The 24,973-nt window shown below is 47.0% G+C and overlaps 1 protein-coding gene across 1 annotated transcript in view; it reads left to right on the top strand.

Moving 5' to 3' along the window:
- The window catches only part of LOC124552681 (acetylcholinesterase-like), a gene marked incomplete at its 5' end in the record, with an annotated part of 512,360 nt that overhangs the window by 117,674 nt on the left and 369,713 nt on the right, over window positions 1–24,973 (top strand). The window contains 2 exons of the mRNA XM_047127002.1: window positions 4,184–4,393; window positions 18,642–18,903. Coding sequence (XP_046982958.1) covers window positions 4,184–4,393; window positions 18,642–18,903 — 472 coding nt within the window. The remainder of the gene's footprint in view (window positions 1–4,183; window positions 4,394–18,641; window positions 18,904–24,973) is intronic.

The raw sequence follows: 24,973 nt of genomic DNA, 5'->3' as shown, positions 1-24,973 counted from the left end.
GCTCGTAATTGCAAATTAGTCGATGTGCCATTCTCAGGAGTGTGTGGGTGGTCAAAGAAAATTCACGTTTTTGTAATTTCTGTCAGTTATGGGAATTTCTGTCAGTTATGGGTAACATCAAAATTAAATGCCAGTATTACCATCGACTTGTCGACTTCATTATAGCTAGCATTTAACTTGTTCCAGCAACCTTTACATGTACCCTCGTCGCTGCACAGCTCGCCCAGATGGGAAGGAAAGAAGGTTTGCGATCTTCTGTGTGAGCGACGGACAGATAAGCTTACAGTTTTCCTTGCAATTGTTTCTGGAGTGCTTTCAGTCTTTTTCATGTACATGGGTACTCTGCGAATCTAAGAGCCTGGCAGAGGGTTCATCGAAACATCTTCAAAATAATTCTTTATTTTCCAATCTCGAACAGTGCATAGAAAAAACTAACATGTATATCTTCGTATGTGAGCTCTGATTTCCCTTATTTTATTATGATGATCGTTTCTTCCTGCGTAGGTCAGTGTCTTCTAGGCACTTCTGGCCAGAACCGCGCTGCTGCTACAGTCGCAGGTTCGAATCCTGCCTCGGGCATGGATGTGTGTGATGCTCTTAGGTTAGTTAGGTTTAAGTAGTTCTGAGTTATAGGGGACTGATGACCTCAGATGTTAAGTCCCATAGTGCTCAGAGCCATTTGAACCATTTTTTGAGGTCAGCGTGAACAAAATATTTTCTCATTCCGAGCAGAAAGTTGGTGACTGAAATTTCGTGAGAAGATCCCGTTGTAACTAGAAATGCCTTTGTTTTAATGGTTCCCATCCCCTGTATTACCTCTGTCACACTCTGTTCCCTATTTCTCGATAATACAAAACGTGCTACACTTCTTTGAACTTTCTTGACGTGCTGCAGACAACGTAGTACGTGTGGCAACCACCACCATGAGTATTCATCCTGTGTATTAATAATCGTTTCAGTTGTATTTTGGTCCATTATTACTATACCAATACCGGTTTCGTGGCGCTAAAAGCTGCACCTTCGGGTCACACTTGATTGAAACATTAGAGCGTTGTCAACTTGACAAACAGTACTGTAGTACGCGATACACGGTACCACACGAATGCTATCAGGCTACTGGTGGGAAGGATTGGAGATAGAAAACATGAAAAAACACGGCTGCCAACCGTCACATGGTAAAATGGCGCAAAACTAAAATTCGTCTCTACTTTGTGGACACCCCTTATTACAGTAGCCATTACGTGACAAACAGTACTGAAGGTGTACACGGCGGCAAATTTCGGTATTGTACTCATACTCATAAATGAAGGATAATGGTGATACATGGTGAAACAACGCTCTGCTGGGCGGTTTGCGGGCTTAAATCACCTCGGGGTATGAGCGTGCGGTGCATTTGACCTGCGGTCGTCGCACGATGGCGCTGGCAGCAGTCCACATACTCAGAGGTGTGTTGGTGCATGTCAGAGTACGGTGCAGCGAGTAAGTGTGCACAAGTTTTCAGACGTGCTATGGTGACTGTGTGTTGAAAATGGCTCAAAGAACACATGTTGATGACGTTATGAGGAGTAGAATACTAGGACGACTGGAGGCTGGTCAAACACAGCAGGTCGTAGCACGGGCCCTCCGTGTGCCACAAAGTGTGATTTCAAGATTACGGCAACGATTGCAGCAGACAGGAAACGTGTCCAGGCGCTACAGTACGGGACGTCCGCAGTGTACAACACCACAAGAAGACCGATGTCTCACCATCAGTGTCCCCAGACTGCCACGGAGTACTGCAGGTAGCCTTGCTCGGTAGCTTACTGCAGCCACTGGAACAGTTGTCTCCAGACACACAGTCTATAGAAGACTGAACAGACATGGTTTATTCGTCGGGGGACCTGAAAGGTGCATTCCACTGAGCGCTGGTCACAGGAGAGCCCGTAAGTCTGGTGTCAAGAACACAGTACACGGTCATTGGAACAGTGGTCCCAGGTTATGTTCAAGGAAGAGTCCAGGTATAGTCTGAATGATTCTCGCCAGGTTTTCATTTGGCGTGCACCAGGAACCAGATAGCAACCCCTTAATGTCCTTGAAAGGGACCTGTATGGAGGTCGTGATTTGATGGTGTGGGGTGGGGTTATGAATGGTGCACGTACACCCCTGCATGTGTTTGACAGAGAAACTGTAACAGGTCAGGTTTATCGGAATGTCAATTTGCACCAGTATGTCCGCGTTTTCTAGGGTGCAGTGGGTCCCACCTTACTCCTGATGGATCATAACGGACGGCCCCACCGAGCTAACATCGTGGAGTAGTACCTTGAAAGATTTCGGGCGAATGAAGTGGCCTGCCTATACTCCAGGCCTAAACCCCATCGAGCACGTCTGGGATGCTCTTGGTCGACGTATCGCTGCACGTCTTCAAACCGCTAGGACACTTCAGGAGCTCCGACAGTCACTGGTGCAAGAATGGGAGGCTGTACCCCAGCAGCTGCTCGACCACCTGATCCAGAGCACGCGAACCCGTTGTGCGGACTATGTACGTGTGCATGGTGATCATATCCCATATTGATGTCGGGGTACATGCGCAGGAAACAGTGGGATTTTGTAGCACATGTGTATCGGGACGGTTTTCTCAACTTATCACCAATATCGTGGAAATACAGATCTGTGTCAGTGTGTGTTCCCTATGTGCCTATACTATTAGCGCGAGTTTTGTGTAGGGCCACGTTGTATGGCACCACTTTCTGCAATTATCCTTAATTTATGAGCGTGAGTGTAATATCCGATACATGGTCTGAAACGCTGTGGACAGGAGGATAGGGGTTGTGAGTTTAGGCAGTTTGTGCTACAATGAGATCCTGTGTTGAGTGCTAAAAGGAATATGTGAAATGGGCACAGAGGGGACTGGTGGCAGCCACTTGTAAAAAATCTCTGTCTGTGTTTCAATTTCACGGTGGACTAATGACCAGCCCCTCCCCCAAAGCACCGAAGGCTTCATATATGCAGATGATTGCGCCATTACCGCTCAAGCAGACAGCTTTGAAACTGTTGAACAGAACCTGTCAGAAGCCCTCGAACAGCTTGCCACATACTATAAGGGGAACCATGTCAAACCAACCCAAGGAAAACCCAAACCTGCGCCTTCCACCTAAAGAACAGACAATCTGCAAGAAGACTACAACTTAACTGGGAAGGAGTGCCGCCGCAACATTGCGAAACACCAAAATACTTAAGCGTCACCTTGGATAGAGCACTCACCTATAAAAAGCACTGCATGATCACTAAACACAAAGTAGCCGCGAGAAACAACGTTGTGCGCAGACTAACGGGCACTACATGGGGGGCACAGCTGGAATAGTGAGAACCGCAGCTCTTGCTTTGTGCTGTTCAACAGCGGAGTACGCGTGCCCAGTGTGGTAGAATTCTAGCCACGCCAAGCAAGTGGACAGACCGCCTAATGAATCTTGCCGCATCATCACAGGCTGTCTGAGACCAACCCCGACCGATAAATTGTACTGCCTGGCAGGCGTGGCCCCACCAGATATTAGGAGGAAAGTAGCGGCCAGGAAGGAAAAGGCAAAGGCGCTGACCTCACCTGCCCACCCGCTGTACAAACACCAGCCAGCCCGCCGTCGACTAAAACCTAGAAAAAGCTTCCTCCACACAGCAGAAAACATCGTCGGGACACAGCAGCAAGTGAGGCTGGCAATGTGGCGAGGAGAAAACGCGCACCTCGGGGAATGGTTAGTCCCAAACGAAGAACTGCCTCCCGGCCATATGGAAGGATGGACGACATGGAAATCTCTTAATAGGCTGCGCTCTGGTGTCACACGATCCAAAGAGAATATGCCCAAATGGGGCCTCTCAAATGACCCGGCGCTGTGTGACTGTGGACACACTCAAACCACCACCCTCCACCTCACGCAGTGTGTGCTGTGGCCAAGCACCTGCACCATGAAGGATTTGATGAACGCCGGCCCGGAAGCGCTGGACGTGGCCAGCTTCTGGTCCAAGACTTCATAAAATAAAAAACTACTTCACCCTGTTTATATATCTGTATACTTTTATACTCTTTTTGTATTTGTTATATACTTGATATGAATGTGTTAATCATTCTGATTTCATGTACGATGTTTCTGACACGATCAAATGAACAGTGGATGGGAGTTTGAAGGGAGTGTGACTGGGTGTGGCGTTGCAGGCGCTGGCGATCCGGTGGCTGCGCGACAACGCGCAGGCGTTCGGGGGTTCCCCGGAGCTGATCACGCTGTTCGGCGAGTCTGCGGGCGGCGGCGCCGTCTCGCTGCACCTGCTGTCGCCCGTCACCAGGGGGCTGGTGCGGCGGGGGATCCTCCAGTCCGGCACGCTCAACGCGCCCTGGAGCTACATGACCGCCGACAAGGCCAAGGAGGTGCGTCTGTGTGTGTGTGTGTGTGTGTGTGTGTCTGTGTGTGTGTGTGTGTGTCATTTCTCACCCGTCTGATACGACCAACCACAGTTACTGTCTTGCTCCAACCAAGACTATACTCCGTTCATAAGAATAAACCTGATGTAAACAAACAAACGCGATGATTGGTCAGAAGCCGTAGAACACGTACACTGGTGTTGTTACGCTCTTCCAAGTAGGTCCTACTCAAACGTCCCCTCACAAAAATCAGTGGATTACTGTGCTGATAAACCCCTTACGTTATTCGATTTTCAAACAGCTGAGCAAAACTGAACGTACTCCGACATTTCTCTCTTTACTTATTCTGATCATCACTAAACTGGCACACAATATTTTTAGCGCAACGCAATCTGACTTTCAATAATCTCTACAAAAGAATCGTCCTGACTAACATTAACCTATACCTTTCACGAATCACTTACCTCACAAAAATCTTCGTTACTCGAATTACTGCAATACAGCGAGCGCCGATACTGCCAGCTAAATAAAAGATTCAAACTACTGAAGTCACTAACTACTGATAGGCATAGTTAGCAAATGAAAGATTTTGATGGAGAACAAACAATGTATTTACCTTAATAGTGTTCAAAAATCATAATATATGTATCAGTTGCCGGCCGCGGTGGTCTAGCGGTTCTAGGCGCGCAGTCCGGAACCGCGCGACTGCTACGGTCGCAGGTTCGAATCCTGCCTCGGGCATGGCTGTGTGTGATGTCCTTAGGTTAGTTAGGTTTAAGTAGTTCTAAGTTCTAGGGGACTGATGACCACAGATGTTAAGTCCCATAGTGCTCAGAGCCATTTGAGCCATTTTGTATCAGTTCATGACATCCAGTCTTACAAATTTACTGTCCCTGATGGACACACCTCCAGATCATACGCTCTCAAAACTCCGCCATCTCTCTCCCCACATCCACCACTGCTGGCGGCTCACCTCCAACTGCGCAACGCTACGTGCTGTTCACATCCAACTGCCCAACACTACAATAGCGAATATTCCAACAATGCCAACCAGCCACAGACTGCACACAGCACAGCCAGCGATTTTCATACAGAGCGCTACGTGGCCTTACCAACATAAAAACCTAAAAGGTCTACTTACACTACTTATGTATTAGACTATTACTAAACTACATAAAATGAAACTTTAAGATATTCAGATGTATTAGCAGCCGTCAATGTTTTTCTCAATCGCGCTTTACCTGCGTAGTTTTTCTTCCAAAAATCGTGAACAGTCACAGCCTCTGCGCTGATGTGCTCTAATTCTCGCACTGTTAATACGCAGTATGAAAATAGCTGAACCTGCTTGCTGTTCCGTAGCAAAACACGCGTGCGGAACACGGTTAAAACGTGCCGAGAATTAGGCTGTTATTAATGTTTTTCATAAATTTGCAGAGATAACCGGTTTTGAAGTTATCCGAGGGCTTGTATAAGATACAATTGACACGTATATACAGGGTGTTACAAAAAGGTACGGCCAAACTTTCAGTAAACATTGTTCAAACACAAAGAAAGAAAATATGTTATGTGGACATGTGTCCGGAAACGCTTACTTTCCATGTTAGAGCTCATTTTACTACTTCTCTTCAAATCACATTAATCATGGAATGGAAACACACAGCAACGTACCAGCGTGACTTCAAACACTTTGTTACAGGAAATGTTCAAAATGTCCTCTGTTTGCGAGGATACATGGATCCACCCTCCGTCGCATGGAATCCCTGATGCGCTGATGCAGCCCTGGAGAATGGCGTATTGTATCACAGCCGTCCACAATAGGAGCACGAAGAGTCTCTACATTTGGTACCGGGGTTGCGTAGACAAGAGCTTTCAAATGCCCCCATAAATGAAAGTCAAGAGGGTTGAGGTCAGGAGAACGTGGAGGCCACGGAATTGGTCCGCCTCTACCAATCCATCGGTCACCGAAACTGTTGTTGAGAAGCGTACGAACACTTCGACTAAAATGTGCAGGAACTCCATCGTGCACGAGCCACATGTTGTGTCGTACTTGTAAAGGCACATGTTCTAGCAGCACAGGTAGAGTATCCCGTATGAAATCGTGATAAAGTGCTTTATTGAGCGTAGGTTGAAGAACATGGGGCCCAATCGAGACATCACCAACAATGCCTGCCCAAACGTTCACAGAAAAACTGTGTTGATGACGTGATTGCACAATTGCGTGCGGATTCTCGTCAGCCCACACATGTAGATTGTGAAAATTTACAATTCGATCACGTTGGAATGAAGCCTCATCCGTAAAGAGAATGTTTGCACTGAAATGAGGATTGACACATTGTCGGATGAACCATTTGCAGAAGTGTACCCGTGGAGGCCAATCAGCTGCTGATAGTGCCTGCACACGCTGTACACGGTACGGAAACAACTGGTTCTCCCGTAGCACTCTCCATACAGTGACGTGGTCAACGTTACCTTGTACAGCAGCAACTTCTCTGACGCTGACATTAGGGTTATCGTCAACTGCACGAAGAATTGCCTCGTCCATTGCAGGTGTCCTCGTCGTTCTAGGTCTTCCCCAGTCGCGTGTCACAGGCTGGAATGTTCCGTGCTCCCTAAGACGCCGATCAAATGCTTCGAACGTCTTCCTGTCGGGATACCTTCGTTCTGGAAATCTGTCTCGATACAAACGTACCGCGCCACGGCTATTGCCCCGTGCTAATCCATACATCAAATGGGCATCTGCCAACTCCGCATTTGTAAACATTGCACTGACTGCAAAACCACGTTCGTGATGAACACTAACTTGTTGATGCTACGTACTGATGTGCTTGATGCTAGTACTGTAGAGCAATGAGTTGCATGTCAACACAAGCACCGAAGTCAACATTACCTTCCTTCAATTGGGCCAACTGGCGGTGAATCGAGGAAGTACAGTACATACTGACGAAACTAAAATGAGCTCTAACATTGAAATTAGGCGTTTCCGGACACATGTCCACATAACATCTTTTCTTTATTTGTGTGTGAGGAATGTTTCCTGAAAGTTTGGCCGTAGCTTTTTGTAACAGCCTGTATATAACGTTTAATCGACCTACAAATAATTTTTTCCACCTATGGCGAAGCTTCTGGAAGCTGCCTTAACGTCCGCAAATCGAGCGCCATGGCTATAGTTGCGAGACTTCTTGCGGACAGATCTGCTCCTTTGCGTGTAGCGGACACACTGCGATTCTTAGGACTCTATTTCGCAAGTAATCTGCGACGGACAGTTGCCGTCAAGTGCCGACGTCTACTTTCCCAACTACGAACTGGGCTCTTAGATCACTATTTACGACCACTCGATCTTCTGAAACGTACACAATACGTAAATGTATGTTTGGCGTCACGTATCCCGCACGTGACACAGACACTTCCTACTCTGCCGTCCATGTCCCGGCGCATGCTAGCTGCATTTGGTTCGTTTGTTTGCCACGGCTTGCTATTGAAGTTCGAGACCCCCCCCCCCCCCCCAATTCTGCGATGCAGGGGCGGTTTAGGTCTGTACGTCGGTACTTTTAGGCCTGGCAGTGCGGTAGCCCAATTCATTGGCTCTCACATGACGTTGTGACGCCGTTGTCCTACGTGCCTTACCAGGCTATTGCTGGAGGCTCTTGCACCACACTCTCTCTCAGCAGCTTTCAGAAGTCCCGCCGCTCTTCTTTGACTTCCGCCACTTTTTCCTTGAACCGAGGTACGTCCGTACTGTGATACTGCCCGCACACTTGACATCCACGAAGTCGATCTATGGTTTCCTTCAGCCGCACAGGTCACCGAATGTGGTTGATGGGGAGATTCCCCAAGTCGGTTGGCGTGCCGTTTCGCTATCGGTGTGGGCTTCTTATCTTGATACTGACGTCCAGTCAGCACCGTACCTTACTGTCAATGGGAAGCAAGTATGCCGGTCACGTCTTTACAGGATTCACCTCGCAGACACTCCATTCTGTGTCGAGTGTGACGTTATGGACACAGACCAGCACAGCATGATGTGCAGGTCGGCGAGAGGTGTCTGGTTCTTGGTGTGAAAGATGTTGTCCCTAATTAACCGTACGACTCATCAGATTCCTACTCAGCTGCTCCTGTTTCAGGACGCTCGACACTTCCCGCGAGCAAAGACGAATTCTGTGAGGTGGATTTGTGGAGCTCCATAGCTCACTACTTGTTTGTTGATGGCGAAAAATGTGTCCCTGACTTTTGGAAGTTCCTTAATGAACGACATTGTGCAGTTGTCCGTAATTCAGAATACAATCTTTCACCAATTTCCTGTGCAGTGTGTTCCTTAACGCACCCTAGAGCTGGGGTATTCCTGTCATGAAGGGTTGATCCCCGTCTATTCCACACTTACAACCGATATATTCATTGGTAATCGGAATGTTCTTCTTCGTCTAACGTCTTGGTACGTCCTCCTCCTCACGTGACTCCGGTTTCCTGACATTTTCGGTGGTATTAATGAGAAAAATAACTAAATAAATAAAAATAACAAAAGAGAACGGAAAGAATGATAAATAAATAAACTATGTTCATTGAATCTGTACTCCACATTCCCTGTGCTTTCGTTCGTTTCTGGAGGCTGAAACGGGACATGGTGGCCAGGCCTCGGGTTGCAACCCCTGCCCACTTTGCCCCCACCCCTACCTTTGGGCACCGGGAAGGTTCCATTCAATAATAAAAAAGAAAAACAATCGGTAGCGCTGTAGCCTGATAACTCCTTGCAGTACACAGTTCGCCGGCCTTGGTGACCGTGAGGTTCTAGGAGCTACAGTCTGGAACCGAGCGACCGCTACGGTCGCAGGTTCGAATCCTGCCTCGGGCATGGATGTGTGTGATGTCCTTAGGTTAGTTAGGTTTAAGCAGTTCTAAGTTCCAGGGGACTGGTGACCTTAGATGTTAAGTCCCATAGTTCTCAGAGCCATTTGAACCATTTTTTTTTTTACACAGTTCAACGATTCAAGTCTCACTGGAGACAACTTTTTTTCTTGTTCAATTTGAAATAAGTACATCTCGTAATTAGAAAATTCATTACCATTTTTTATGAATAATGCACGTCTTTTTGTTTTCAATTACATATTGCACGCGAAATTTCTGTTTTCATTTCAAATATAAATTCTCCATTATCAATATTTTATGGAAAACTGTCAATAAATGTTGCTTAAAGTAAGAAAACATAACAATTTAATTTTTAAGGCAAAAATGAAAAACCAAATAGTCTTTATTTTTACTTTGTCCGTTGTGTTACACTAGAGATGTAGATGCGTGTCGTGGAAACACAAAAAACAATCATTTTCACAGCATGGAGCACACCACGCAAATGCTGCATTTTTACATTTTTCCACTGGCACCATTACAATACGAACCCAACAGAACTGATCTGGAGCCAAGTTAGGGGATTTGGCCCGAGAAATGACGTACTGGAACTAACGCAACCAGCTTATTCACGTGTCACTGTCAAACATTGGCGGGATATAGAATGACACGTCGTAAAAGAAGCGGAGAAAATGCGTCGCCTGGGTGGCTGCCCGGATTCCATCGCTTATCGACTCGTTATCAACGTAGCAGATGACAGTTCCAGCACTGAGAAGTATTTCTCGGATTCGAATAAGGAAGGAGGTAAGAGATTACCAGACGACTGACTGTAATTAATACCTTCAGTGGCTTCAGTATTGCTGGCCGGTGTGGACGAGCGGTTCTAGGCGCTCCAGTCTCGAACCGCACGACTGCTACGGTCGCAGGTTCGAATCCTGCCTCGGGCATGCATGTATGTGATGTCCTAAGGTTCAAATGGCTCTGAGCACTATGAGACTTAACATCTATGGTCATCAGTCCCCTAGAACTTAGAACTACTTAAACCTAACTAACCTAAGGACATCACACAACACCCAGCCATCATGAGGCAGGGAAAATCCCTGACCCCGCCGGGAATCGAACCCGGGAATCCGGGCGTGGGAAGCGAGAACGCTGCCGCACGACCACGAGATGCGGGCAATGTCCTAAGGTTAGTTAGGTTTAAGTAGTTCTGAGTTCAACGGTACTGATGGCCTCAGATGTTAAGTCCCATAGTGCTCAAGAGCCATTTGAGCTTCAGTATTCAATCTTCGCATCACACACAGCTCGCTGAAAAAAATTACCCTGTCTTTGAGTCAGAAATTTGCATCAATCTTGTTTGTAATTAGAATACTATGCCATGTGAGAAAGAGAGCATTTTATGCTTCCGTCTGATCACCTACGAAGCGCGCGGTACTGCTGGACTTTTGCCGAAAATTATTTCATTCTCTTTCAAAATTAAATGACTTTCGAGACTGTATAGCTTTCTACGTTTGAGCTGATACTGCTCACACCATTGAAGTTTAGTTGGACCGCTGGCTGGTCAGTGCTCTCCAAGATTAATGCGCCGGTAAAGCTGTTGTCGTGCACATTATCGCTCAGTGTATGTGCGTGTAACACAGCATCAAACGTATCCTAATGGTCGTACTTTACTGAACACAGCTGGGCTTCCGCTCCACGTGAAACGAAATCGAATGAGATTCAAGCAAACGCGAAAGAATGCATGGCGTAAAGTTTACATCAGGTTTATTCTTATGATGAACACAGTATAACGCTTACACCCTACATTTGTAATTAGAGGGGCTTTGGTTCAAATGGCTCTGAGCACTATGGGACTTAACATCTATGGTCATCAGTCCCCTAGAACTTAGAACTACTTAAACCTAACTAACCTAAGGACAGCACACACATCCATGCCCGAGGCAGGATTCGAACCTGCGACCGTAGCAGTCGCTCGGCTCCGGACTGAGCGCCTAGAACCGCTAGACCACCGCGGCCGGCAGAGGGGCTTTACAGCTGTCAAATAATTGTGAAACTTCACTATAGATTACTATCAGCTGCTTACTTTTATGAACTTCCAGCATGCTGGAGTAACTGTGGGTCAGCGACTTTTGTTAATCAGTACAACTGATACCCTGTAAGTACTCGTTGCACATTTTTGACATAGTTTTCTTCAGAAATACATTTTTAACTATGTTACGATGGTTTGAAAACTGGGGCTCGGCCCGAAACTAGTCAGCAAGTGAATTTTAAAAAAAGTTAAATTTGCAAGTTTCGACTGGTTTTTCGTTGTTGTTGAATCCTGCCTAGCTGTCAAAGATGGGATCTGCAACATGTATGTTAGCTGCGTTGCATCTACCGCTTGCAGCTGTGGCGCCTGAGCACGGTGTGTGCGGGGTGGGTTGCTCACATCGGAAGAGACAAATGCAATAAACAGACAAGGCAAGCAACAAAAATAAGCACACAAGCAGAGAATATTTCTGCAGCGCCCACCTGAAAACAGTGAATAGCGAAAACACTAAACGAGATATTATTATTATTAGTCGTAAAGCTCCCAACATGGAAGACGCTAAGTAAAGATGGTTCACTTCTGGGGCTTCTTATTCTTCTTGTTTGCCCACCAGGTCTTCATTCTTTGCGAGAATTTTGTTCCAGTTCTCGGCGCTTTTGTCTCTGGTTTGACCTCCCATTTGTCAACTTTAAGTTTGAAATTGTTTCTTTTGTTCATGTCTTCAGTAGTAATGTTGGCTAATTCCAGATCTTTCTTTACATTTTTGATCCATTCTCCTCCATTAACAAGGGATGCTACGTATCTTACTATTTTTTTTGTAAGTCTGTGATCGGGAAGTCTCATTATGTGGCCATAGAATTTTAGACGCCTCTTCCTCATGTCTATCTCTATGTTAGAATATTCTTCAATTTTAGAATTTTTCTGTAATCTATACCCCTCTCTGGTCCATCTTGGTCCCAGAATTTTCCTAATGATTTTCCTTTCCTCTTTCTTCAGGTTTTCCATATCTGTTTTCCTTTTAAGTGTCAAGGTTTCGCTGGCATATAGCATTATTGGTTTAATTACCGACTTATAATGTTTAATTTTTGTATTTATAGATAGACATTTTTTATTGTAAATGTTTTGGACCAGCCCTAGACCCCTACGAGCTTTTAATATTCTTTCTTGTTGTGAGTATTTTTCAGAAATTATCTCTCCTAAATATTTAAAGTATGGTACCCTCTTAATTTCTCCATATTTGGTTTATGACTTATTATTAAAGCAAGTAAACACACCCCTGCAATGAAAAAGACAAAACAGAATTACGGCGCCAGCAAAACAGAAAAGGTAATCCATGGCCCCCACGCACTGGGTTCTTCTTAATACTCGTCGCAAAAGCTGACTGCTGTCTAGCTGTCAAAGATGCGATGTCTAGGAAACCTGCTTCTCTGATCTCTTGACAACAGTTCAAGCAAATCGGCCGCGCAGGACAGCCGCGCGGTCTAAGCGTGTGGTCACGGTTCGCCGGGCTCCTCGGAGGTTCGGGCATGGGTGTGTGTGTCTTGTCCTTAGTGTAAGTTAGTTAGATTAAGTAGTGCGTAAGCTTAGGGACCGATGACGTCAGCTCTTTGGTCCCATAGTACTTACCACAATTCCAAAGCAAATCGTATTAATAAGATTTATTAGGAAAAGTACATGACAGTAATTAACTTTGAGTTAAACAGATGTGTCGCAAGTAAAGGGCGACAGACAAAATAAACAATGTGCTACACCATACACAATTCCTAAGACGCTGGTCTTGAAGTGCCTAATCTTGATGCTGCTGTACAACTGGACCGCGGCTAGTCGCACGCGGCATTTACGTCCTCTTCGCATAGGGGCCGCTGCGGCCGTGTTGTCGTCTTGGAGAGAGGTCGGTCAGATTGCAATTGGCTGACGTCTTCTTCACACCACTCTCTGCTCTCTCGTTTCCGACTGGCGTGCCGGCAATTCACTTTACGCCGTAACAGTAGTACTGTTTTTTATCCTTAGTGCTATCGGTTTCGATCAGGAGACCATTATCAAGCCGAAGTGAAGCGTAACCAGCTTGTTACTAGAACACTTGAAATGAACAATTTCGATGTAGATAGAAAAAAGTAGCTACTGTTACAATAAATAATGTCTGACAGACACGTATATGTACGACACGCATCATATAAACACATCAAAAAAAGCTTTGCATCGCCCCAGTTCCCAGAATTCCTGAAGATAAATGTTCACTGTCGATATTGTACCACAGACACAGTCCCTTTGACTGTTCAGAGATGTCACTAAACCCGCCAAGAGGTGTAAATAACAATGCATGAGCAGCGCCTATTAGACGGAGGGGGTCCGACAGCCGATCAGTTCCAGTCATTCCATCAGGTAGGATGTACATGGCTCGTGTTGTCTGTAGTTCATCCATGCCTAGGCAGTCAATACCGCGGTTCGATCGCGTCCGCATTGTTACGTTGTGCCAGGAAGGGCTCTCAACAAGGGAAGTGTCCAGCCGTCTCGGAGCGAATCAAAGCGACGTTGTTGGAACATGGAGGAGATACAGAGAGACAGGAACTGTCGATGACATGGGGTTGGGTTGTTTGGGGAAGGAGACCAGACAGCGAGGTCATCGGTCTCATCGGATTAGGGAAGAATGGGGAAGGAATTCGGCCGTGCCCTTTCAGAGGAACCATCCCAGCATTTGCAAGGAGTGTCGATCACATGCCTCGCTCATGCTGCCCAAGGGCTACTACGGCATTGGATGACCGCTACCTACGGATTATGGCTCGGAGGAACCCTGATAGCAACGCCACAATGTTGAATAACGCTTTTCGTGCAGCCATAGGACGTCGTGTTACAACTCAAACAGTGCGCAATAGGCTGCATGATACGCAACTTCACTCCCGATGTTCACTGCAAGGTCCATCTTTGCAACCACGACACCATTCAGCGCGGTACAGATGGGCCCAACAACATGCAGAATGGACCGCTCAAGATTGGCATCACGTTCTTTTCACCGATAAGTGTCGTATATGCCTTCAACCAGACTATCGTCAGAGACGTGTTTGGAGGCAAACGGGTCAGGCTGAACGCTTCAGACACACTGTCCACCGAGTGCAGCAAGGTGGCGCTACAGTCTGGAGCCGCGTGACCGCTACGGTCGCAGGTTCGAATCCTGCCTCGGGCATGGATGTGTGTGATGTCCTTAGGTTAGTTAGGTTTAAGTAGTTCTAAGTTCTAGCGGACTGATGACCACAGCAGTTAAGTCCCGTAGTGCTCAGAGCCATTTGAACCATTTTGCAGCAAGGTGGAGGTTCATGCTGTTTTGGGGGTGGCATTACATGGGGCAGATGTACGCCGCTGGTGGTCACGGAAGTCGCCGTAACGGCTGTACGATACGTGAGTACCATTCTCCACCGTTAGTGCAACCACATCGGCAGCGTATTGACGAGGCATTCGTCTTTATGGACGACAATTCGCACCCCCATCGTGCACATCTTGTGAATGACTTCCTTCAGGGTAGCAACATCGCTCTACTAGAGTGGCCAGTATGTTCTCTAGACATGAATCCTACTGAACATGCCTGGGATAGGTTGAGAAGGGCTGTTTATGGACGACGTGACCCACCAACCACTCTGAGGGATCTACGCCGAATAGCCGTTGAGGAGTGGGACAATTTAGACCAACAGTGCCTTGGCGAACTTGTGGATAGTATGCCACGACAAATACAGGCCTGCATCAATGCAAGAGGACGAGCTACTGGGTATTAGAATTGCTGGTGTGTACAGCAATCTGGGCCACCACTTCTGAAGGTGTCGCTGTATGATGGTTACTACGTGCAATATGCGGTTTTCATGAGCAGAAGAAAGGGTGGAATTGATGTTTATGTTGATCTCTATTCTAATTTTCTGTACAGGATGCGGAACTCTCGGAACCTAGGTCATGCAAAAGTTTTTTTGATGTGTGTATTTCAAACTATTACCTACATCAAATTTGTTCATTTCAAATGTCCTAGTGACAAGGTGGGTACACTTTGCTTCGGCTTTCTGGATGTCTTGCGATCTCTGTCGTCCTCTGCAGTTTTCACGCGCTCCATGTAGGTTCCTCTAGCGCCATAGAAGCCATACCTTCACCTCCATCTGCAAGCCGCTGTATGTTGCGTGGTGGACGGTAGCTTGTACCATTACTTGTCATTTCCTTTCCTGATCCACTCACAAATCGAGCGAGGAAAACAAGACTATCTGTATGCCTCCGTTTGAGCCCTAAAATCTCTTCCTACTACTTACGCGAAATCATTTTCTTTCTGTAGGGCACCACAGTCGTATAGTTGCTAAGGGACATTTTGACTTACTTCAGCTCGGCTGTTTATTCACAAATATTTAATTTATTACAGTGAACGACAGGTTGTTTTCAAGCAGAGTGTACAGACAAACAAATACAACGAGTTTATGCCTGGCTTACCGGGATACAAAAAATGTTTACAACGGACAGCCTGGAATTGTACGTATATAGGCGTTGCAAATTTTCATGTTAATGAGTGATATAGCCGATCTGAAGACGATCACATAATCCGCAAGCGTCAAGGTTAAGACCAGAAAGCTTACTGCATGCACTAATAGTTACCTTTAAAACTAATGCCAAATTATAGGACACTGTGTTTGCTCGTGTCGTTGTCGAACATCAACTGTCGCTTCTGTCCACCTCTAGAGCTTGGACTGAATAGAAGCAGAATATTTCCACTTGCCTGATGTGATGTCATGTGTACTTCCAGTGATTGAAACCGGCAAAGATCTCTCATCTCAACTTCCGTTGCAACGCATTCTCGGTCATTTGTCTAAATGACCTTTTTCGCTCTTTGTCCTGTCACATGGTTCCCAATAGTTTGTCCCCATTCAGCAAAATCGCCTTGAACGTATATGGGAGCTGTATACCAGCGCCAGAGACCGCTCTAGTTACCCTTATTTTCAGGAAGTCTGCGGAACACACTATCGATGCCAGAAGCTATCCTCCTTCCCTCTCGGCACAGGCTTGTTACTTGCAGACCACTATAGCAAGTATCGTCCATTTACATCGCTCCTCTCTATCTCTGCATCTCTTCTTCCCTTCCTCTGTCCATTTCCTTCTCGCTGTTTCTCTGCCAATCTGCACCTCCGCCCTCTCTTCTGGCCCCTCTCTCTCCCTCCTCCTATCCTCTTTTTCTCTTTCTCAGACCATACCCTCCTCCCAGTCTCTCTGTCCATCTCCTTGTCAAAATGGTTGAAATGGCTCTGAGCACTATGGGACTTAACATCTGTGGTCATCAGTCCCCTAGAACTTAGAACTACTTAAACCTAACTAACCTAAGGACATCACACACATCCATGCCCGAGGCAGGATTCGAACCTGCGACCGTAGCAGTCGCGCAGTTCCGGACTGAGCGCCTAGAACCGCGAGACCACCGCGGCCGGCATCTCCTTGTCCTCCCCCTGTCTCCATTCATTTTGCAAGAACACTCCACTTGTACTAAACCTCCAGAAATGTCTCACTTTAGCCGGCGAGTCCGTAGACGGTGGTATAAGGGACGTACGTTATAACAGACCATGGTTTCCTACTCGCGTTTTGGGATAATTAAGTCAATCCGTCCTTCAATTGAGTTAGAGCCGTCGCGAGGAGTTCTTCCAGCCTGTTACGTGGACATGCTCTCCAAGTTTTATGTCCCCTCACAGAGCCATTGGACACCGACACAATAGCTCAGTGCGTTGGATCAGCGGGTTAGCTGCGTTGTGTAACAATAAACGTGAATGAATGGCTCAATGATGAACTTGAACGGGTGTCATGGAATGTCCGCTGAGAACAAATGCAACGAACAATAAAAAAAAAAAGAAAGAGATCCTGAAAGTGGAATGATCTGATTATGTTTTACGTTATGAAGTCCGGAGGAGGCTTTTTACACCGATGCCATTATGGTGGGTTTATTTAAGAAACATTGTAAAATGTTAGATCCTCCGTAGTCGTCAAATATGGCGCGTCAAGGAAAATTGCTTTCTCGGATCGCAAGACAACATTCAAACAAATCGTATCAATGAATTTTATTACGAAATGAACAAATACAAAACTTTGTGTTATACAGGTGTGTCGCAAGCAAAGGGCGACATGCTAAATAAGGAATGTTCTTCAGTATAAATTCGAAATTCTGGTACTTATAGGGTTCAGGCGAAGTAGTAAGCTTTGACGCTTCTATGCAAGTTGCTAGTCTTGAGGCTGCTATTGGATTGGGGCGGGACCAGTGGGTCGCGGGGCTGATGTCCTCTTCGCATGGAGGCGTTGTCATCCTGGAGCGGGGTCGGTTACGGTGCTCACGTCTTCTCACAGCCGTCTGTGTTCTATCGCTCCAGACTGACTTGGCGCTTGACTTTACGCCGTAACAGCTGACTATTAACAGTACGAGAGCACGGCCTACCGCACGGCTAGATCTAAAGGCATCCTATCGGCGACTGTCGACTATGGCGCACAGTTTGTAACGTGAGCGTACCATCGGTATAGCTCGTGTAAGATAGTACATATTCGGTTGTGCCAAAGTTATTCATTTATTTATTAAAATCAACGTTTGCTGGCACTGTAAAATTACTGAAAAATTGCTGTTTATGACCTGTAGAGTCCTCCTAATGTCCGAGTGGCAAAGGCAACCTTTATTAATAAATATTTAACAATATCAATTACTTGATTCGCGCCAGAGTAAATGTACTTATATCTTTGATGACGCGATGAGAGATTTCTGGATCGGCATCAGATCCCACTGGCTCTGAAAGCGCCAGACGGCCAACCGCCTCTGCCGGCCAGCGTGGGAACCTACCAATCGCTCCTCACTCCGTACGTAGCGCAGTATTGATACAGTCACTTCACGTATGTGAAGCGGCAAACCTGGAAATAAAGTAAAATGCGCTTTTATATGCAAGTAACGGGTACCTTACAATCTCGTCCTCTTCCCTTTCGCTGTCATCTTCCACCTCTATCTGTGCACTTACCCCCCCCCCCTCCCACCATCACATCTGTGTCCACGTTCTCCTTCCCCCCTGCCCACTCCCCTCTGTGTCTGTTTCTCTTTCGGCTCCCCCTCTCTCTCTCCACATATTGTGAAATAGGAAATCTGGAAATAAAATGCGCTCTAATCTGCAATTAAGGGGTCAATCGCCTCGTCTTCTCTGACGCTGTCCATTTTCCCCTCATCTATCTGTCCATCTTCTACCTCCCCCCCCCCCCACGTCTTTGTCCATCTTCTCCTCCCCCCCCCCCCTGTGCTTGTATCTCTCCAGGCTCCCCCTTGTCTCCCCACGGTATCACCCTGGTTCTTACCACTACATTATTTACAACTTCCGGGTACTTCTAGAGACAGGTGTTTTGCTCTGCTGTGCCCGGCAGGTGGCGCGCCAGCTGGTGGAGGACTGCGGCTGCAACGCGTCTCGCGTCGACTCGGCGCCGCTGCAGGCGATGGCGTGTATGCGCGCCGTGGACGCGCGCACCATCTCGGTGCAGCAGTGGAACTCCTACTGGGGCATCCTGGGCTTTCCCTCCGCGCCCACCATCGACGGCGTCTTCCTGCCCAAGCACCCGCTCGACATGATCGACGACGCCGAGGACCTCACCGACACCGAGATCCTCATCGGCTCCAACCAGGACGAGGGTGAGTACGCCTACCCCGCAGAGCTGCTCGTCTCGACCCCAGTGCAACGCCACAAAACTGTCGACACTGCTGTTAATAGCGCAGTCACAGATAGAGTCTGATTCGTCTTAATGGACTCAATATGTCTCCTTCGTCCGCTTCGTACTACAACCGTGCGGACCGCGACACCTACAGGACGAACCAAAGAGGTGTATCATCAAGATAGACAGGCTATCTACGCGGTAACAGCGCTTTGGGCGTGACCAGTAACCAACACCGGCCGCCATATTTTGTCACGTCAAGCACATCAGATATTTCAGAAGGGCGGGCCAAGACGTTGGGCTCACGGATTTACTTCCAGCTTTGTCCACCTTCAGTAGGCCACCAGAACAAGGTGTACTGCACTGGCGATTCCGAGAAAATCTCCAGGAAAGCTCCACGCGTCTGTTACGTAACTGATTATACCACTGGCCATTAAAATTGCTACTCCGTCTTCAGGCCACGACTGCCCTAACGGGATCATCCGACCGTCGTGTCATCCTCAGTGGAGGATGCGGAGAGGACGGGCGTGGGGTCAGCACACCGCTCGACCTGTCTTTATGATGGTATTCTTGACAGACGCCGCTACTATTCGACGAGTAGCTCCTCAATTGGCATGGCATGGCATGGCAACAGCGCATGGCGGCCTGGATGGTCACCCATCCAAGTGCCGTCCACGCCCGACAGCGCTTAACTTCGGTGATCTCATTGTAACCGGTGTATCCACTGCGACAAGGCCGTTGCCCATTAAAATTGCTACGCTAAAAATGCTACACAAAGAAGAAATAGCAGTTGATAAACTGGTATTCATTGGACAAATATATTATACTACAAGTGACATGTGATTACATTTTCACGCAATTTGGGTGCATAGATCCTGAGAAATCAGTACCCAGAACAACCACCTCTGGCCGTAATAACGGCCTTGATACGCCTGGGCAGAGCTTGGATAGCGTGTACAGGTACAGCTGCCCATGCACCTTCAACACGATACCACAGTTCATCAACAGTAGTGACTGGCGTATTGTGACGAGCCAGTTGCTCGGCCACCATTGACCAGATGTTTTCAATTGGTAAGACAGCTGGAGAATGTGCTGGCCAGGGCAGCAGTCGAACATTTTCTGTATCCAGAAAGGCCCGTACACGTCCTGCAGCATGCGGTCGTACATTATCCTGCTGAAATATAGGGTTCTGCAGGGATCGATGAAGGGTACAGCCACGGGTCGTTAACACATCTGAAATGTAGCGTCCACTGTTCAAAGTGCCGTCAATGCGAACAAGAGGTGACCGAGTCGTGTAACCAGTGGAACCCCATACCATCACGCCGGGTGATACGCCAGTGTGACGATGACGAATACACACTTCCAATGTGCGTTCACCGCGATGTCGCCGAACGCGGATGCGACCATCATAATGCTGTAAACAGAACCTTGATCCATCCGAAAAAATGACGTTTTGCCATTCGTGCACCCAGGTTCGTCGTTGAGTACACCATCGCAGGCGCTCCTGTCTGTGATGCAGCGTCAAGGGTAACCGCAGCCACGGTCTCCGAGCTGATGGTCCGTGCTGCTGCAAACGTCGTCGAACTGTTCGTGCAGATTGTTGTCTTGCAAACGTCCCCATCTGTTGACCCAGGGATCGAGACGTGGCTGCACGATCCGTTACAGCCATGCGGATAAGATGCCTGTCATCTCGACTGCTAGTGATACGAGGCCGTTGGGATCCAGCACGGCGTTCCGTATTGCCCTCCTGAATCCACCGATTCCACATTCTGCTAGCAGTCATTGGATCTCGACCAACGCGAGCAGCAATGTCGCGATACGATAAACCGCAATCGCGGTAGGCTACAGTCCGACCTTTATCAAAGTCGGAAACGTGTTGGTACGCATTTCTTCTCCTTACACCGCCAAGCAACGCCGGTCAACTGCTGTTTGTGTATGAGACATCGGTTGGAAACTTTCCTCATGTTAGCACTTTCTAGGTGTCGACACCGGCGCCAACCTTGTGGTAATGCTCTGAAAACCTAATCATTTGCATATCACAGCATCTTGTTCCTGTCGGTTAAATTTCGCGTCTGTAGCACGTCATATTCGTGGTGTAGCAATTTTAATGGCCAGTAGTGTATCTGTGGGAAGGCGCCAGCTCTACCAGGTCATTGTGGTCCGCTGGGCGGCGGCACGGTAGCTCGGCGTTTACCGTGCGACTCCTCGTCAGGTAGCTGCTCAGCTGCTCCTGTTTCCGGACGCGGCACACTTCCCGCAAGCAAAGAGGAACTCTGTGAAGTGGATGTGTGGACACTTGTTTGCTGATGGTGGGAAATGTGTCCCTGACTTTTGGAAGTTCCTTAACGAACGGCACTGTGTAGCTGTCCGCAGTCCAAAATATAGACAATTTTTCTCCAATTTCCTTTGCAGTGTGTTCCTTAACTTGCCCTAGAGCTGGGGTTTTTCTGTCACGAACAGTTGATCCCCGTCTCTTCCCCACTTACAACCGATATATTCATTGGTAATCGGAGTGTTCTTCCTAGTCTAACGTCTTAGTGCGTCGTCCTCCTCACGTAACGGCGGTTTCCTGATTTTGTCGGTGGTATTAATGATAAAAATAGCAAAATAAATGAAAATAACAAAAAAGAACGAAAAGAATAATAAATAAATAAACGATGCTTATTGTACGTGTACTCCACATTCCCTAAGCTTTCGTTGGTTCCTCAAGGCTGGGAACGGGATATGGTGGTCAGACCTCCCGTTGCAACCCCTACCCACTTTGCCCCCATACCTCTCTTTGGGTGCCGGGAAGGTGGGGGCTGACATAACTAAAAAAAAAAACTGAGTGAACGGATCAATCATGAACTTGAACAGGTGTCATGGGGCGTCGGCACCGGACAAAATGTAAGGAGCAATAACGGACAAAATGAGATAAAAAAAGTGGTTAAGCGTTCGCGCTATGCGGGAATGTCCTGGATGAGGCAGTACTTCGAATCCCGTTGACGCTTACTTCCTATCTATATTTTTTTCACCACTGGTCACATTCTTTTGTTTACATTACATTTGAGAGATAATATAATAAAAAACGTGCATTTTTATGAAGTTGTAGTGAATTTTACATGTTATTTGACTATTTAATATTTGTAATTTTCAAGGACGAGGGACAGGCTTTCAGACCTCGGTAAATAATTATGACGTTACTCAGTAATAGAGGAAGCCACAATGTGTCAGACCACAAGAGTAACGTACAATTAGTCGTAGGATGTTCTATCGACATCACGCATTGCAGGACAGTATTTGTCATGCAGACACGGACATCATAAATTGAAACTTCGTGCAAATACTTCCAGCAAATACATGTGAAGGTAGGAGACGAGATACTGGCAGAAGTAAAGCTGTGAGGCCGGGGTGTGAGTCGTCCTTGGGTAGCTCTGTTGTAGAGCACTTGCTCGCGGAAGGCAAAGGTCCCGAGTTCGAGTCTCTGTCCGGCACACAGTTTTAATCTGTCAGGAAGTTTCATATCACCGCACACTCCGCTGCAGTGTGAAAATCTCATTCTAGAGGCAACACATGCTGCAAAATCTTATTTCTTGAGGTCGAAATATAAGTTAAAAGTTTTTCTGTTGCATATTCAACATGTCCAGTATATGTGCAGTGTACTGTTGTCGATACAGCCGGAATTTCGTATTTCAGCCAGGCACCACCATGGTTTCACACGTAACATTTTTATAGGTATCTCGTATTTTCTGGACCTTGATGGGCATCAGGAATGTCAGGCAGGTACTTTATAGAAGTGTGCCTCTCTACTGCATTTAGTGTGTCTTACTGTATCGATAATACATGTGTTTGGGGTGAGCAAAATTACGTTTTAAACGATATCTACAATAGGCATATGAACTGTGCATGTATATAAACTCTAATTAAGATAGGCTTTGTTTTTTTGTACAGAATTTCATTGAAAAACAAACAGCTAACGCAATACCGGGCAGTAACAAGTGGCAGTCTACTGAGAATGGCTATATACGCTCATCTTATGGCTTCTGATAAATGCTCTTTTCCGAAAAAAAACTAAAAACCTAACGCAATATGAGATTAAATATCAGAGCCCTACCTTGCATTACAACTAGAACTGCTGACAGCTATACAGTCCGCTAGAACAAAAAGCTCTAGTTCTCATACCTGGAATTGTCGTCAACTGCAACGACAAATAGGCTTCCCATGCGCACACTAAACTGTTTACTGATGAGTATTATCGTCTGGTTTCTCTATAAATACCAGTTTCTTTGGTAGATACGTAAATTTTTATTTACATGGCTGTCAATCAGCGACTGTTGTGTAATACAATATTTCTACGGAATCCAAACTGATCTTCCCCGAGGTCGGCTTCTACCAGTTTTTCCATTCGTCCGTAAAGAATTCGCGTTAGTATTATGCAGCTGTCACATATTAAACTGACAGTTCGGTAATTTTCACACCCGTCAACACCTGCTTTCTTTCGGATTGGAATTCTTATATTGTTGTTGAAGTCTATGGGTATATCGTCTGTCTCATACATCTTGCTCACCAGACGGTAGATTTTTGTCAGGAATGGCTCTCCCAAGGCTATCAGTAGTTCATCTTCATCTATGTCCTCCTCCATTTCCATATTACACAGATCACCCCGGTTCCCAGAGCTCCTGAACATAGACGTTGATTGTGGATATTGTATCGCAGACACAGTCTGTTTCACTGTTCAGAGATGTCACTAAACCCGCCCAAACATGCAAACTATGAATGAGCAGCGGCTATTACACAGAGGGGGTCCGACAGCCGATGAGTTCCAGTCATTCCACCAGGAAGGAGGTACACGGCTCGTGTTGACTCAAATTCAACCATCGCTAGACGGTCAATACCGCGGTTCGATGGCGTCCGCATCGTTACTTTATCCCAGGAAGGGCTCTCAACAAGGGAAGTGTCCAGGCGTCTGGGAGTGAACCAAAGCGATGATGTTCGGACATGGAGGTGACACAGAGAGACAGGAACTGTCGATGACATGCCTCGTTCAGGCCGCCCAAGGGCTACTATGGATGACAGATGCCTACGGATTATGGCTCAGAGTAACTCTGACGGCAACGCCACCATGTTGATAACGCTTCTCGTGCAGCCATAGGACGTCGTGTTACGACTCAAACTGTGCACAATAGGCTGCATGATGCGCAACTTCTCTCCCGACGTCCGTGGCGAGGTCCGTCTTTGCAACCACGACACCATGCAGCGCTGTACGGATGCGCCGAAAAACATGCAGAATGGACCGCTCAAGATTGGCATCAAGTTCTCTTCACCGATGAGTGTCGCATATGCATACCAGACAATCGTCGGAGTCGTGTTGGAGGCAACCCGGTCAGGCTGAACGCCTTAGACACACTGTCCAGCGAGTGCAGCAAGGTGGAGGTTCCCTGCTGGTTTTGGGTGGCATTATGTGGGGCCGACGTACGCCGCTGGTGGTCACGGAAGGCGCCGTAACGGCTGTACGATACGTGAATGCCATCCTCCGACCGATAGTGCAACCACATCGGCAGCATACTGGCGGCAGCATACTGTCTTCATGGACGACGATTCAGCATGTTTTCCAGACATGAACCCTATCGAACATGACTGGGATAGATTGAAAAGGGCTGTTTATTGACGATGTGACCCACGAACCAGTTTGAGGGATCTACATCGAATCGCCGTTGAGGAGTGGGACAAGCTGGACCAACAGTGCGTTGGTGGACTTGAGAATAGTATGCCACGAAGAATACAGGCATGCATCAGTGCAAGAGGACGTGCTACTGGGTATTAGAGGTACCGATGTGTACAACAATATGCCGCGCGGGATTAGCCGAGCGTTCTAAGGCGCTGCAGTCGTGCACTGTGGGGGGCATGGGTGTGTGTGTTTGTATTAGGTTAATTTAGGTTAAGTAGTGTGTAAACTTAGGGACTGATGACCTTATCAGTTAAGCCCCATAAGATTTCACACACATTTGAACATTTTGTACAGCAATATGGACCACCAACTCTGAAGGTCTCGCTGTATGGTGGTACAACAT

Source organism: Schistocerca americana, chromosome 10 (assembly GCF_021461395.2).
Source record: "Schistocerca americana isolate TAMUIC-IGC-003095 chromosome 10, iqSchAmer2.1, whole genome shotgun sequence".
NCBI lineage: Eukaryota > Metazoa > Arthropoda > Insecta > Orthoptera > Acrididae > Schistocerca > Schistocerca americana.
The sequence above is the reverse complement of the archived record's forward strand: the minus strand, read 5'-3'. Positions and strand labels throughout refer to the sequence as shown.